Source organism: Doryrhamphus excisus, chromosome 18, assembly GCF_030265055.1.
Source record: "Doryrhamphus excisus isolate RoL2022-K1 chromosome 18, RoL_Dexc_1.0, whole genome shotgun sequence".
Classification (NCBI taxonomy): domain Eukaryota; kingdom Metazoa; phylum Chordata; class Actinopteri; order Syngnathiformes; family Syngnathidae; genus Doryrhamphus; species Doryrhamphus excisus.
Genome location: NC_080483.1, coordinates 9,966,277 through 9,984,005, shown reverse-complemented (window position 1 = coordinate 9,984,005; position 17,729 = coordinate 9,966,277). Strand labels below are relative to the sequence as shown.

The window sequence follows — 17,729 nt, the reverse complement described above, 5'->3', positions numbered from 1 at the left end:
ATTGCTGTTGTGGTATAGTTCTTAGCAGTATTTCAGTATAAATACAAATTCTGAAGACAATTGAATAGAGACATTCATTAGAATATTTATGGTACAATCTGGTTGTGTTTGTCTATATGTGCCCTGTTATTGGCTGGTGACCAGTCCAGAGTGTACCCTGCCTCTTGCCCAAAGTCAGTCAGAATGCAATAAGGAGCAATAAGGATACAGGACTGTAATCTATTTGTGGTGTTGGATTGGTTTTGATGATGCTATTGTGTTATTAGCATAATTGGTCACGATGCAAAAGTCCTTCCAGAGTGGAGATTCAAAAAGTCAGACTCAATGTTGGTGTGTCGACGGGTAAAACAGAGCTCTTTGTTCATCACTTTCTCTTTGTTCGGTCATATAATTTGGATAATATTATATAATGTTTTTGTCACCTACAATACGGAGATGTAACAACAAGGTGAATGAGAAACATTGATTTTAAAGCTAAAGCTACCCTCAAGTCAAATGAATAACGTCATCATTGGTCTGCAGTGATTACTGACTGGCAGGTCGGGTAACTCTGGTGATTTCCGTGTTTACAAGGCATTTCTGGGGTAGAAATAAATAAATAAAGATAACAAATTGTAGCGTGAGCTCTTTACAGCTACAACAATAACGCAACAACACACAAACATTGTCCTCTTGTTGTCCTTGTGATAGCAAGAGTTAATGTTCCTCTTCATCACGGCTTTAACAAAGTGTGACAGTGTTTGTCCCGCTGCTGCTGCCGCTCTCTTAGCGTCTCCTGGGTAGAAGATTGGGATCATACAGATGGAGTTCTTTAGTTTTGTGGCGCCTCTTTTTTTCATTTTTTATTTGATTTGACTCGCATGGCAGATCTGTTGGGAGCACGCTGTTCTCGCTATAAGCTGAAAGGTTTTAACAAAGCAGAGAGACTGGAAAAGGATGAACAAGAACTACATTTAAACACTTTTACTCCAATATTTTTCCAATATATTTAGTTTTTTTCAAAGACTAATTAATAAATGATGACTGTAGATCACTGAAGAAATGTAGTATTCTACACTGGTCATTAGGTGGGACTAGTAATCTTAGATTAGATTGGAGAACAGGATTTTATAGCAGGTTTGAATGATCTCACAACAGGCTCGATAATGATAACGTAACATGGGCTACGGTTGTGACCCTAATCCAGCTTAAACTTAACTCTGAACCCCGGACGTCACTTCCTGTTGTCACTCCCAGAACACATTTATTGCAACACACACAGGCTTTATGTCTTAAATTGCATTTTTTTTCTCTCATTATGTCGACTATATTGGGTAAATCGAACGTTAGTGTAACTGTAGGGATGTTATTTAATGTGTAGAGCACTCTAATAATGTTAAAATTTTAATATTTGGGTTTTTTTTTAAGCCGGAAACAGCTTTTCCTTGTTCTAAATATTCATTAGAATATTTATGGTACAATCTGGTCGTGTTTGTCTATATGTGCGCTGTGATTGGCTGGTGACCAGTCCAGAGTGGACCCCACTTCTCGCCCGAAGTCAGTTGGGATAGGCTCCAGCATACCCGCAATTCTCATGAGGAGAAACAGAATAGAAAATGGATGGATGGATGCATGTTATATCGACTATATTGGGTAAATCGAACGTTAGTGTGACTGTAGGGATGTTATTTAATGTGTAGAGGGCTCTAATAATGTTAAAATTTAAGTATTTGGGTTTTTTTAAGCCAGAAACAGTTTTTCCTTGCTCTAAATATTAATTAGAATATTTATGGTACAATCGGGTTGTGTTTGTCTATATGTGCCCTGTGATTGGCTGGTGACCAGTCCAGAGTGGACCCCACCTCTCGCCCATAGTCAGCTGGGATAGGCTCCAGCATACCCGCAACTCTCATGAGGAGAAACAGAATAGAAAATGGATAGATGGATGGCTGGATGGATGCATGTTATGTTGACTATATTGGGTAAATCGAACGTTAGTGTGACTGTAGGGATGTTATTTAATGTGTAGAGTACTCTAATAATGTTAAAATTTAAGTATTTGGGTTTTTTTAAGCCGGAAACAGCTTTTCCTTGCTCTAAATATGAAAATATGCATGGTGGACAAGTGGTTGTTAGCATGTTGGCCACACAGTCAGGAGATCGGGAAGATCTGGGTTCGACTCTCCACTTGGGCCATCCCTGTGTGGAGTTTGCATGTTCTCCCCGTGCATGCTTGGGTTTTTTCCCGGGTACTCCGGTTTCCTCCCACATTCCAAAAACATTCTAGGTTAATTGGCGACTCCAAATTGTCCATAGGTATGAATGTGAGTGTGAATGGTTGTTTGTCTATATGTGCCCTGTGATTGGCTGGCGACCAGTCCAGGGTGTACCCCGCCTCTTACCTGACGACAGCTGGGATAGGCTCCATGTGTGAACCTCCATAAAACCAGTCACCTTGCGCTGTGGAAATGTGGACTTGTTCAAATAGTGTATATTCCACCATCACCTTCTACTCCAATTTTAGATCATCCACACATCATAATTCATAAATGAGTACCAGCTGTGATAAAACTCCCCTTTTCTCTTTAATTACCATTGTTCCCCCATGACGAAGGACACTAACAAGCTGAATCGTCGACGAGAGACACTATCAAACACGATATTGAGGTAGCTGTTAAAGGTCAAATCCGTCCTCTGGGTCCTCAATTCTAACCAGATTTTCATGGATTAACGTCTTATGTTTGTGTTGGAATGAAGGACGTCCGTCTCGGTACGCATTTAATCATGAGTCCGATGGGGTACACTTGAAATTGACTTTTACTACCACTATTTCTGTTATTGTAGAGCTGCTCTCAATCCTGCGGCTCCTCTGTCTGTGGAGGGAACAGCAGGCTGTAAAGTGGAAGCAGGAGGACGCTGATCCAATAATCCACTTCCTCAGAATACTTTTCAACTTGGAAGATGTGAGCTTTGAGGCTAAACAAAACCATTGAAAAGTTCAATAGATAGATAGATTTTGGTAATAATACCAAAAATGGAGTACAATAAAACATGTTAGTTCATTAGAGTAAAAAATATATTGCTTTTTTTCAGGATTACCATTCTAGATTTATATATTTGGTATAGCCCCCAATCTCTTTGCAAGTACTTTTACTTTTTGAGGTATTTTATTGCCCAGACTCTTTCATTTGAACCAAGAATATGGCACAAAGTGTAGCTAAATTCATTGTAAATCTTGTTGTAAATAACTGTAATAATCCCATTTGCAGATATGGAGACATGGTGCCAAAGACCATCGCCGGGAAGATCTTCGGGTCCATTTGTTCGCTGAGTGGCGTGCTGGTGATCGCGCTGCCGGTGCCCGTCATCGTGTCCAACTTCAGCCGCATCTACCACCAGAACCAGAGGGCAGATAAACGCCGTGCCCAGAAGGTATTTAAACGTTTTATTATTACAGGCGGGGGGGGGGGGATCCAAACCCACATGCCCTGTGTGAAAAAGTGATTGCAACGCTGAGCAGCAACAACTGCAATCAAGCTTGTGATAACTTGCAATGAGTCTCTTGGAGGACTTTTTGCTGAATTGTTGAAATTCAGTTGGAGAGTTTTCCAGTATGAACTGCATTTTTTTCATTCAGAGGTGGGCTTGCTGGTGTGTTTTGGACCCAAGTTAATTTCAGCTTCACAAGCAGATGGTCGGACATTCTCCTAGACAATTTTTTTGGTAGGCATCGGAATTCATGGTTCCATTTATCACAGCAAGTGTTTCAGGTCCTGAAGCAACAAAATAGCCCCTGACCATCACACTACCACCACCATATTTTACTGTTGGTATGATGTTCTTATTCTGTAATTTAGTGTTACTTTTACACCAGATGTGGGCAATAGGTCCTAGGTCCTACCTAACCAAGATGTTTTGGAGCTTTTAAAATTCCTGAATGTTCTTTTTGTTCAGAAGTCGTCTTCATCTTGGAACTCTCCCAAGCAGAGTTCATGCAAAAACTGAACATGAACACAAAATAACTCAAATTCCCCCTTATTAATAAAAAGTGTCATTTAAGAAGTGCATTTTTGACAAAAATACAAGAAACCAGAAAGGACACTTTTTCACACTGCTATAATTACAAAAGAGCATCAGACAATGCGTCACTCTGCGGGGACGCTACGCTGTGCCACCGTCTGCCGTCATAAAGTTTTGGCTTGACATGTTCTGCATGTTTTAATTACACTAAAAAAGTTTAACATAAATAATGAAGTAGATTAGTTACTGCCGTTAATGCGCTATTTTTGACAGCCCTACTATTAATAGCTATCTTGTATAACATAATAATAACAACAGTTACTGATTGTAAAAGTACCAGATGGAGGGGTAGGATTTAATAAACTTTGCTTCTTCCTACTCCTTTTGGACATGTGGAACTGTGAACTGATTATGGAATGCACTCAATTGTAATCTGATGCATGTTCAAATGAAATAAAACTATTACCATTACCATATACAAATACGTATATGAAATAGGATAATATATGACAAATAAAATCTATGATAAGATAGGGATCTCATTAGAGGACAACAGCTTGATGATGGAAATTTTTATCAAGGACAAATTCATAAAAATGGTTGAACACTAATCAGACACCAGCGCTCCAAACACTTACCACAGCTAGAAATGCTTTGCCCTTTCCATTTGACATTCTTGTACACACTCCATATCCAAGTGCTAAATGTTAGCCTTCCACTCAAGTGAGCCTGACCTTTCCACGAGGCCACATCACAGAGCCATTATGTTGGAAAGGCTTTTGTTGATAGCAAATTGATGATGAGTCTTTAAGCGCTGTAAGAAGGCTGAACAATCCACCTGCACAATGTAATGATATTTTAATAAGGCTCACTTTGCATTGTTAGAGATGTATTCATGCACAGTGTTTTTATTGTAATTTGAGAAAGGACAATAGTATAGAAGTTACAGTGGAACATCGGCTAATGTCAACAATTTATGCCACAAGCATACAATATCCTATGCATTTTGTCATGTTATTAATACATTGCTAATATGATTAACACCAAACATTCTATGAGCTTACCACTGCATGGAAATAGGAACCGGAAGTCAGCACTTTTGTTTATTTTAATTCTGCAATGAACCACGTTCCACAGATGGCCCCTGCGCCACACTTTGGATACACATGCATGTTTTGCCAGGAAGGCGAAGTGCTGTGAGACAACGGACAAGTGTGTCCAGACTCTGCCTTCATGGCTATGTCGGTCAAGGGCTGGGTTGCATTGTGGAGGGATTTTTACAGCTTTCATACATGCATTGCACAGGTGGCGCTCACTCCCGCGATACATTCACCTTTACTGATGGCTTGTATTTAATTACAAAATAAATGCACGGTGTTTACTGACTTGTCAACACTGATATGTTTTATGTATGAGGTGTGTTATGAAACAGAACCGGTGATCATGAGTGCTAGGAAAGTTGGCACAATTAGCGTCAATCGAATCACTTGGTGATTAAAGGTGCAGACAAGTTTGAATATCTGAGTGGGTTGATCTGACAAATCTTTTTTTTTATTTTGACAGATCTTTAATTAACATCACACAGCCAGGAGACTCTGGTTTGATTCCCCATCTCTGTGTGGAGTTTCCTCCCACATTCCAAAAACATGCTAGGTTAATTGGTGACTCCAAATTGTCCATAGGTATGAATGTGAGTGTGAATGGTTGTTTGTCTATATGTGCCCTGTGATTGGCTGGCGACCAGTCCAGGGTGTACCCCGCCTCTCGCCCAAAGACCGCTGTGATAGGCTCCAGCATACCCATGACTCTTGTGAGGATAAGCAGTATAGGAAATGAATGGATGAATGAATTAAATCTTTAATTACAATCACTACAACTTCTGCTTGGACATAAATAGCAATAAATACTTTTGTACATCTGATGTACTTTTCTCCAAACAAGAGCTCTTGTCACTTTTAAATTTTGTGTGATGAGATTTCGGGACATACTGTCATAAAAATGGTTGCTTTACCCCGTACCTTTTGTGATATACTGTACTATCAACAGTCTTCATTAACTTCCACTTCAAATGATTTGCTCTTCTTATTTATTGCAGTGCTTTTACAACATTAAAGCACATCTTAGACCGCGGCATAACTATAAAACTTTGCTCAATAAAGTCTTGCCAGGTTTTATTCTAAAGTCAACAACAAAGCAATAGAATTCCATTAGTTGCTTTTGCCATAGTGATGCAAACTGACCTGGCAAATGGACAATAATTACCACAGCACAGACACACTCTACAATCTTCTGGAAAGACTTCCTAGAAGAGCGGAAGCGCTAAAGCAAAAAGACGTTTCCCATTCTGGAGGACAAAGTGTGTGTTCTTGTTCGTTGTCCTCCACAACCGCTCATTTGTCTCCAGCAACAACAGGCTGCTGGAGACTCCCTCTGCAATTACAAAGTCACCTGGGAAGTTTTTGCAAAAAGCTCTTCTTCTCTATCGCAGTCAGTAAATAAAAAGTAGATCATGTAAAGTCGATGAAGCATTCTAAATAGTTCTCCTCTATACTGTACATACTTGCTGTGTATATTCTTTCCACCTTATATCACCTGATATGAATGTGTTTTTGCAATTCCTTGATGAAAAATATGTTTATTCCTGCACCAACCATTTGAGAGGTGCCTTAAATCACACAGTAAACAAGACAAAGAGTGAAGACTTAACCGAGACATCAGGGAGTAAAGATGGAAGAACATACTGCTAGTATGTGAGGAATAAGTCCTAAAATGTATAATATAAACAAATCACCACAATCCTTTGTGGATGGTGTCGCTTGTAGCCAGGTATCAAATAGCATTGCTTCAAATCTCACTAACTGTTTCTATCATTAATTTGTGCAGAGGACATTCACACTGGAGAAAAGGCATAATAGCAAGAAGGATATGGGAGGTGTTTATTTTTAGCAAGGGAAGTTGCAAATACTGACGGAACTGGCAGCTAGCGTAATGAGATGAGTATCATTAGTGAACAACTACAGTAGACAGTGGCTAAGTGGAACAGAAACACAGGTCATTAAACCAGTGGCATTCAAGTACCTGTAGAAGTGTGGATTACTATCGGAATTCCTCATTTATCGTGGTTAACTGGTTAAAGACTCGACCGACTGATAAGTTTACAAATGGAATAGTTTCATAGTTACAGCCTAGAAAGCCTTTTTATGGCCTTCTAAATTCAGTCTTTAACATTATTAGAGCCCTCTGGCCATGAAGTAGAACCCCTACACATTTATACTTATACTCACATTTATACTTACTTATACTTACTACCCGATATAGTAGATATAGTAACAGAAAATACGTCATATTAGACATTAATATAACATAACATAGGCTCACACATTAGCATTAGGAGGGTTCCTTGTTGTTGTTTTGAACAGCGTATTTCCTGCGGTGGCTATTGTCTCGTCAATGTAATGTAATAGTGTCTGAATTACACCAGGGGGGGAGTTCATGGCCGTAGTTTTTGATGCAATTTAATGGTAATGGTAATGGTTTTATTTCATTTGCAACATGCATCAGATTACAATTGAATGCATCACATAATCAGTTCACAGTTCCACATGTCCAAAAGGAGTAGGAAGAAGTAAAGCTTATTAAATCCTACCCCTCCATCTGGTATTTTTACAATCAGTAACTGTTACATTTGTTCACTTCCTGTTTTCCTAATATAGTTTAAGTTTTTTTACGTTTTTTTTTGTCACGTACCAAAGTACAAGGTGATATGACCATCGAATGACATAATATGTACCATAGTAAGTGTCAATATAGTGATATGTATAGCACATCATGACTGGTTCAAGACTCTTCATCCTTGTATTTAGCAAACATCAACTGCTTGTATTGTTTCTTGAATTGGCTCATCGTTGTGCATTGTTTGAGGGTCTTACTCAATCCATTCCATAGTTTGATTCCACATACTGAAATGCTATGGCTTTTTAACGTAGTCCTAGCATATAAGTGTTTCAAATGTAGTTCTTCCCGTTATTTAAGGCAAAATAAGGTTCGGACCTTATCAATTTCAATCAAATACCCCTGGTGTAGACACTGCACAGACTCGCCTATCGATCTCACACTCCGGTCTTCCCTTGCTTGTGAACAAGATCCCAAGATACTTAAAACCCCTCCACCTGGGGCAAGACCTCACTCCCAACCCAAAGGCTGTAATGCATCCTGAGAACTTTGACCTTAGATTGGTAGGTTCTGGAGTCTCATCCTAGAAGCTTGACATTTAGCTGTGTACCACTTCCACTAAACACTAAAAAGTCAGAGCTTGATGGACGCCATATCAATGACAAATAGCAGATTCTAAACCCCACAAACTGGACCCTCTGAACACATTTATACTTTTTTTATTTACAACATATTGCGCAACTGCAGGGTCTTGAGACACATGCTAACTTGCAAACTAGAGAGCTAGCAACCTAAACGGTAGCCTTCAAGTTATTTCCTTTAAACTTAAATAGACAAAAACTTACCACTTCCACACGGATAGGGAGGATAACTATTAACCTGTTATTTAACCTTTAACATGAACATTAATCAAACATAATAATTTTTTCTGGGTACATGATACCATACAACATCCATATCAAACTTGCGCGGGCCGCACTAACATTAAACTTTGATATCAAGGTGGGGGCCTCAAACTAGTGTCCTGCGGGCCACATTTGGCCCGCGGGCCGCGTGTTCGAGACCCCTGGTACAAATGGACAATATTTACATCCAATCAGTTAATACGCAGGTATTAAGATGAAGAGTGTTACGGATGCTGTTAGGTTAGACTTTAGTACAGTCAGCATTTCATCTTTGATGACCTCTGCATCACCACCGACTCCAACAAGGTCAGTCAACTTCTAGTCAACTTCCATCATGGCAGAATCGACCGTCAGGCTGCTGATGAGGACAACCAATCAGACCAGAGTGTGTTATTCCCTCACATTCTTCCTCCTGGTGTCAAGAGCAACCTTTGATCAACCGAGACGAGCACGAGGCCGCCTTCTCGCTGTCAAAGCCGCTCTCTCGTTAAATGAACGTTTCTGCTTGCCAACCACAAACGGACACACTTTATAATCCACATGCAGCGCCATAAACATGATAATTACATCTCCATCCTTCCTCCTCACGCCAACCATCTCCAACAACAGCTGCAACTATTTCACAAAGTTCCTTCAAACTAATCCCATGACTTTTGAGTTATGTGTGGGAATGCTGGGAGTTTATTGGAGGAGAGAGTCAGGACACGCTTGAGGAGAGCTCTCTCTCTCTCTCACTTTTTCACTTTTTTTTTTACAAGCACCGCAGGCAGCTTCATATCCTTCAGTTTCCCTAATATCTTCGTTTTAGGACATTGCATTACCATATCTTCTCTCCCTCTGCTGACTTATCAAATCCATCTTTCAGCAGCTGACTCCTTCATTTTAGTGCGACACCCCCCCTCTGGACAAGACCATTTTCAAAGATCACCTTCCCTCGTTAGGGATTTTATTTTTAACTTTTTAACTAAAAAAGGACAAAATGATGAAAGTAAAAGTTGTTACCACAGTGAAGTTGCAAAAAAGTAACATTAATTACATGTAAAATTAAACCTTTTTTTCTCATCATATTACAACTTTATTTTAGTAATATTAAGAGAAAAAAAGTTATAATTCTACAATAGAATCGTAATAGTATGAGGAAAGATGTTTGGTATTTATTACATAATTTTAAATATTACAAGAAAAAGGTCAGAATATTACAAGAATAAAGTTGCAATATTATGAGAAAAAAAAGTTTGACTATTACTAGATTAAAGGTCATAATATTACACACACAAAAATCATTATTCTACAATAATCATACTGGCCTCACAGTCAGGGGATCGTGGGTTCGGATCTCCATTGAACATCTCTGTTTGGAGGTAGTAATATTTCACAAAAAAAAAATGCATTTTACAAGAATAAAATCAAGAAAAAGTTAGCATTTTACCAGAATAATTTAAAAGAGAAAAAAGCTACTCTAAGAATAAAGGTAACTACATTACACACCCCAAAAAATTAGGATAAATTCATAATAAAAGTTATTTTATGATCTAATATTGCAATATTTTAAGAAGTTGGGGTTTTCCGGTTTCCTCCCACATTCCAAAAACATGCTAGGTTAATTGCCGACTCCAAATTGTCCATAGGTATGAATGTGAGTGTGAATGGTTGTTTGTCTATATGTGCCCTGTGATTGGCTGGCCACCAGTCCAGGGTGTACCCCGCCTCTTGCTCGAAGACAGCTGGGATAGGCTCCAGCACCCCCACGAACCTTGTGAGGATAAGCGGTAGAAAATGAACGAATGAATGAACAAATAAACAAAAACATGTTTGTGTGAGAGGTCTCCCTTGCTGACATTTTGTATTTACTGAACATTTGTGGGCGATTTTAAGAGCTAATATGCTAATAATACCGAAAATTGTATTACAAAATACATGCTTGCTGACTATATTTTTTTTAAATATTGGCCCAAAGTTCTGAAATTGATATCCTTTTACATAAAATTTGATGTAATTATTGTTGTAGTTGCACATTGAATCATTTACCCCTATTATTACAGATAAAAACTTATTTCCGTCTACGATTAAATGTGATTGTGAGTTAACTATGGACAAAAAATTGCGATTAATCACGATCAAATATTTTAATCGATTGACAGCCCTAATAAAAATCTTTCAATTTTTTGCCATAATATGACCAAACAAACATTTAAATGAAGAGAATAAAGTTGTAATATTCTTCTTCCTCCCTAGAAAGCCAGACTGGCCAGGATACGCTTGGCCAAGTCGGGGAGCGCCAACGCCTTCCTACTGAGGAAACGCAACGGACTGCTTAACGAGCTGCTGGAGCTAACAGTGAGAATGACCTCTGAACCCAAACACCAACACTGTAGATGATAGTCAATGTTTGTTAGGCATAGTATGAAGGCCTCCATCATAACCGGATGGGGGTAATCTACACACAAACACTGTAGAAATGATAACTGTTATTATTAAACATACATTTGCACAAGTTATTTGGACGATTGAACCAATTGCTCTGTATTGAATATAAAATCCAGAAAGAAAGACAAACTGCACCATCTAGTGAGGAGCTTTGCCTACTTCTGCATTAAAAATGACAAAATAATGAGACTGTAATTGAGTTTCAGAGATTAATGACACTGGTGCATTCGTTATCGGTGCACTGCAACCCGATAGCACACACACACATCCAGATGCCCCCAACATGACAATTACTGCCTTAATTAAGCCAGGAAGATTCACAAAGTCCTTCCTTTGGCTGTGAAGGGAGCAGAGGTGATAAGAGAGGAGTTGGAGCTCTCGTGTTCCCAGCATAATCACACATTTTCCTTCCAAAAAAAAACGGTTTAACTTTATTTTGTTGGCCTCAGGTAATAATGGAAAAAATATACTTAAATCCATGGGAGGAGACGATTTAAAGATACATGTCTTTTTAAGGCATACAGGTGAGGAGCAAAGTTACAAGAAAATAAAATGAATATTAGCAGATTGAAGGCGCAATAAAACAAGTAAAAAGTCAGAATATTATCATAATACAGTTGCAATAGAAAAAATATGATTTCACAAGAATAAGTCATAATTTTGCATCATTTTTGGCAATATATTAATTAGAGAATTGTTTTACAAGATGAAGTTGCATCCATTTTCTATGCCGCTTATCCTCACTAGGGTGACAGGGGTATGCTGGAGCCTATCCCAGCTGTCTTGGGGCGAGAGGCGGGGTACACCCTGGACTGGTCGCCAGCCAATCACAGGGCACATATAGACAAACAACCATTCACACTCACATTCATACCTATGGACAATTTGGCGGTCGAGTGGTTAGCGCACAGACCTCACAGCTAGAAGACCAGGGTTCGACTCCACCCTCGGCCATCTCTGTGTGGAGTTTGCATGTTCTCCCCGTGCATGCGTGGGTTTTCTCCGGGTACTCCGGTTTCCTCCCACATTCCAAAAACATGCTAGGTTAATTGGCGACTCCAAATTGTCCATAGGTATGAATGTGAGTGTGAATGGTTGTTTGTCTATATGTGCCCTGTGATTGGCTGGTGACCAGTCCAGGGTGTACCCCGCCTCTCGCCCGAAGACAGCTGGGATAGGCTCCAGCATATATACGGTTATATCATGAAAGATAAAACCCTAAAGGAGAGTAAGGGGGATGACGAAACGCTGTGTATATTTTGTCCTTGCTACGAGATGACAAGATGCCATGACGGTGTTGTGTTGACCAGCATGTCGGGGGCTTAAGTCTATGAGAAGGTTCAAGCACCAACATGGGGGTGGAGCTAATCCCCACAGCTGCTTCTTCTACTTTCTGTCTGTCAGATTGTCTAACGATGAATAAATAAACACAAGAATCTATGATGAACTTTTACCCTCGGTGCCGACCTGTCAACATTCGTATGATAAAAGTCCAGAAATGAGAGAAATTCTGATCTTCCACAAGAATTTCCACCAGCAACCGAGCTTTGAACCTTGAATGCAGTCTTGTCGATGAGGCAGCCCACATTCCAACTGTTTTGTTCACGCGTGCGGAATGTGAATGAGGATCCTTCAGGCTGGATCGCCCCCGACCCAAACCCTTTGAGTACACGTGTGGAGAGAATTCAATGGTTTTAATCTTGGCTTGGCAATGCTGCAGACTAGTCTAACATTTTCAAAGGTCCCTTTGGAAAATTACAAAAAAAATGTATCATAATCTTCTTTTTTGTTTTGTTTTGTTTTTTTTTGCTTCCAACCCCGTTGTTGTTCTCTCACTGAAGCATCGCACATCACTAACTTCCTACTTCGCCTCTAGCGTCTGCTAATGCTCTGTCCTATCCTTACAAAAACAGAGGGAGTTTTTCCAAGTGAAAATCATGTCAATCAAATTAATCCACTGCAGACACACACAACTATTAAAGGGGACCTTTTATGCTTTTTCCACTTTTCTGACCTATAAATGTAGTTAGAATGTTGTATTCTCGTGTTAAACAATGCCAAAGTTTCAGATAATGAGGTTTGCATATTTGGAAGTATTATAATATTCTGAAAGAAGTTTGGGATGGCTCAAAACGCTCGGTTTCAAAAGGCGTGGTAAAACTGTCTCTTTGTGATGTCACAGAAGGGCGGACTTCTTTATATGGTTCATAGTTCATGGTTCACAGAAAACAGACCATTTTGTCAGGAAGCACAAATCAAAGGAAATACAGCTGGAATAGGTGCAGATTCCGGAAAATCTAAAAGGTTTTCTGTGTGGGTTATTGTATGTAGCTGCTCTATAGGAGACCACGACTCAATACAAAGGGTCCTTAAAATGAGCGTAATAGGTCCCTTTTAGCTAAATATCACTTAAATAGAGAACAATTATAGTTATAGGACAAATGCAACTCAATAGTGTGCCTCACTTTATCACATTTCTGGCAATGGCAACGTTTTTCGGCCCCATGGTGGGTTATTCAACAGTCACACTCAATAAAAAATACATAGACAGAGAGCCAACTTGGTTGTCAGTTTCGCAGAACGATACAATCCAGAGCAAAACAGACTTGTTTGGTATACTACAATACGAAAGCAGGCTACATTTTTGATGAAAACAGAATCACATGAAGACAGGGGTGTACAACATTTTGGTGAAAATTTGACCAAAGCCAAATCCTAGCGTATCCTTAGCGTATTTTTCGGTTTACGTAAAAAATATACGCAAAAATGCATATACTTCCTGGTTACCATACCATATTTATTCATTCATTCATTTTCTACTGCTTTTTCCTCACGAGGGTCGCGGGGGTGCTGGAGCCTATCCCAGCTGTCTTTGGGTACACCCTGGACTGGTCGCCAGCCAATCACAGGGCACATATAGACAAACAACCATTCACACTCACATTCATACCTATGGACAATTTGGAGTCGCCAATTAACCTAGCATGTTTTTGGAATGTGGGAGGAAACCGGAGTACCCGGAGAAAACCCACGCATGCACGGGGAGAACATGCAAACTCCACACAGAGATGGCGAAATTGAACCCTGGTCTCCTAGCTGTGAGGTCTGCGCGCTAACCACTCGAACACCGTGCCGCCTACCATATCTATAATAATATCTAATAGTGTTATTATTAGTACACTGCATGACCCCAACCTATGTTCTTAATGTATTTTTTAATCACAAAACACCACCATGAAAATATCTTTTAAAAAGTAGTTATATTAAAACACAAAACCCATCTTAATTTTAACTACAAATGTGTGTACGATATTTGTAGTCATGTTTTGGTTGTAGATGTTTTTAAATGTGCTGCGTGTGTTGTGTCAGGGCGCAGAGGCTGACGAGCAGAAGCTGGTGAAGCCATCGTCTCTTCTGGAGAGTCAACACCACCATCTGCTGCATTGTCTGGAGAAAACCACTGTAGGTGCAACTCCACTACTTTCCCAATACACTTCACAGCATTAAAGACATCATTTTAATGTTAATATGTGCATTTTTTTTTCCTCCCTGCCCCCTTCAGGCTCATGAATTTATAGACGAGCAGCTGTATGAACAAACCTGTTTAGAAACCATGCTGCAGAGCTTCCCCGCCCGCAGACCGTCTGGAAGCAGCGGCGAGGTCGTTACAACCACCTGCTGTGGACGCAGGACCAAGAGGAACGCTCCACTGGCCAACGCTGCCCTGCACCCAGGACCCAATCAGCAGAGCCCCTTGCAGGAGCTGAGCGCCATCCACATACAGTGTGGGGATCGAACGCCGCACGCTGCCAGGTGAAACACAGAGGAGGCACACATCCTGGTTGCAACCTCTGAAACTTGACCCTGAAACCATAGCCTTAAAATCTCCAACCTTAACCCTAAAAACTTAACCATAACCATTATGCAAATTTCCCCACTGAGGGACGAATAAAGGCATATCTTATCTTATCTTAACTTACCTTTTGTCCGAACTCAAATCTTAACAGAAACACCAACCCTCGAATTTTCATTCATTCATTCATTTTCTACCACTTTTCCTCACAAGGGTTGCAGGGGGTGCTGGAGCCTATCCCAGCTGTCTTTTAGGGAGAGGCGGGGTACACCATGGACTGGTTGCCAGCCAATCACAGGGCACATATAGACAAACAACCATTCACACTCACATTCATACCTATGGACAATTTGGAGTCGCCAATTAACCTAGCATGTTTTTGGAATGTGGGAGGAAACCGGAGTACCCGGATAAAACCCACGCACAGAGACGGCCGAGGGTGGAATTGAACCCTGGTCTCCTAGATATGTGGTCTGCACTCGACCGCCGTGCACCCTGGATGAGAAAAAGCGGAGTTGATGGAGTACGAGTATCATCTAGTACTAGTATCTTACTAATACTGAAGATAAATTAACATAAATATCTGTGGACGAGTGGTTAGCGGCCAGGCCTCACAGCTAGAAGACCTGAGTTCAATTACGCCCTCTGCCATCTGTGTGTGGAGTTTGCATGTTCTCCCCGTGCATGCATGGTTTTTTTTCCGGGTACTCCGGTTTCCTCCCACATTCCAAAAACATGCTAGGTTAATTGGCGACTCCAAATTGTCCATAGATATGAATGTGAGTGTGAATGGTTGTTTGTCTATATGTGCCCTGTGATTGGCTGGCCACCAGTCCAGGGTGTATGAATGAATGAATGAATCTGTGTAAATGAATGTAAACTTCCAGTACCTGGCCACAACAAAGAGGCTCCTCAGCCGCGGGTTGCCGACCCCTGTCCTAATCCTAACTCTAAGCCCTAACCCCAGCACTCATCAGAACCTCAACCCTAGTCCTACATCTAATCTATACCTTAATTTGAGCCCTAATCCTAACGCTAAACCTAACCCCAGCCCCGACACTACCACAGGCCCCAGCCCTAAACCTATCATGAACCATAACCTAAAAATGAAAAGTGGAACCTTAATCCAAGCCCTAAATCTTTACCCTAACCTCAAACTAAACACTGAACCCGAACTCTAAACCATTTTGTGTCTCATCTTTAGCCGTTCAAACCTCAACATGAAGGCCGCGGATGACGTGGGCAGGGTCAACTCCAAAGGCGGCCGCATCACTACGGCCATCGTCAGCCTTCCCACGCCCCCTTCTTTGACGCACGATGGCGACAACCGCAGGGGGCCACCTAGCCGTAGGCCGCACCCTTCCTCGGGTCAGCCTGGGGGGGCCAGCATCCAAACCACAACCAGCTCGGCCAACATCGTCAAAGTGTCCGCCCTGTGATGTCCATCTCACTGATGATGATGATGATGATGATGATGGAGACATTTGTATATATGTCTTGGACTAAAAGTGACATTTGTGAAGATGGTGCAATTAGCATATCAGTCCAGAAGGGGGCAGTGCGTTTTGACAATGTCACTTCCAGTTAATGTGAAATATTTTTTTTTGTCTTAAAGTGTTGTGTGTTGCTTGTGTGTCATGTTGTTGAAAACTTCAAAAATTATTTTCTTTAAAGCATCAAACACAAATTCTACCTAGCAACAACTAAGAGGCGCGATAAAGGGGACCTATTATGCTCATTTTTCGGCACTTTGTATTGAGTTATGGACTCCTATAGAGCAGCTACACATGATAACCCGCACAGAAAGCTTTCTAGAGCTTCCAGAATCTGCACCTATTCTAGCTGTATTTCCTTGGATTTCAAAAACTGTTTTAATTCATTCCACGCACAGCCCACCTCCGAGCACGCTCACTCAGCTGTGATTGTCACACTGCCAAGCGTTCCCGAAGACTTCCGGACTACTGCCGAAACTCACTTTCTATTTTTGTCAACAGGAGTTGATAATAAATGAAGAGGTACTTGAAAAGTACTGCGCTACTGGTTGGAGACCCCTGACTTACTGTGTATGAACTCAAGCAGTAGTAACATAGGTCTGCATTTACAGAGTGCGGACAAAGTGTGTGCGACATTAATGTATCTTTTCCCGGTGAGAACGTGCTGCCATTGACAAATGAAAATATTTTTCTATTGCTGGGAATAACCAACCCCAACCACTTTTGCCTGAGCTTGCCTCACAGGCCTTACAGCACATGCCCATATAAGGAAGCCTGGCTCCCTGTGACGTCACAAACGTCTTGCACAAACCTCAATATCTGAGACTTTGGCATCGAGAATCCAACATTCTAACTACATTTATAAGTCAGAAAAGTGGAAAACGCATAACAGGTCCCCTTTAAGTGTTTTCAGTCCCTTTATGTCCCCATTTGCACTACTTCAAAACACATTCATTGCACACTGCTCATGCAGGGCATGCATGTGTGGAACTTGTGAATATAAATGAATGAATTAAATAAGTACACAATAGCTGTGCAATTATTCGGCTGGTTTGTTTGTGTAACATTAAAAGTGATGCTTTTCTATTTTTATACACAAGTATTCCAAATGCTTGGACCTACATGAAAGATGCACACATGAATGTAATAATCAGTTGAGCAGCATTTTATAAATGTATTTAAAAAAAAACAATGTAATGTGTTTCCATGATGACCAATTGTCCATCTTCCTGTAAAGAAACTTTTTTTTCTGCTAAAACAAAACAGATCTTAATCTGAATCAACATCTGCTCTGTTGTTATTTATTTTTTTTAAGTGTTTGTGTTATGGAAGCATCCAAGTGTCAAATGAGAATTAAAATCTGCCTATCAATTCTGGAAT

At 40.4% G+C, this 17,729-nt stretch overlaps 1 protein-coding gene across 2 annotated transcripts in view; it reads left to right on the top strand.

The window, feature by feature from the left end:
• Positions 1-17,729, top strand: part of LOC131106280 (potassium voltage-gated channel subfamily D member 3-like) — a 60,629-nt gene extending 42,900 nt beyond the window's left edge. The window contains exons 3-7 of one of the 2 annotated variants that reach the window (XM_058055194.1): positions 3,249-3,411; positions 10,812-10,913; positions 14,373-14,465; positions 14,566-14,816; positions 16,061-17,729. In XM_058055194.1, the coding sequence (XP_057911177.1) occupies positions 3,249-3,411; positions 10,812-10,913; positions 14,373-14,465; positions 14,566-14,816; positions 16,061-16,295 (844 nt within the window). In that variant the 3' untranslated portion in view covers positions 16,296-17,729. The remainder of the gene's footprint in view (positions 1-3,248; positions 3,412-10,811; positions 10,914-14,372; positions 14,466-14,565; positions 14,817-16,060) is intronic. The other variant, XM_058055195.1, reaches the window with a different exon arrangement.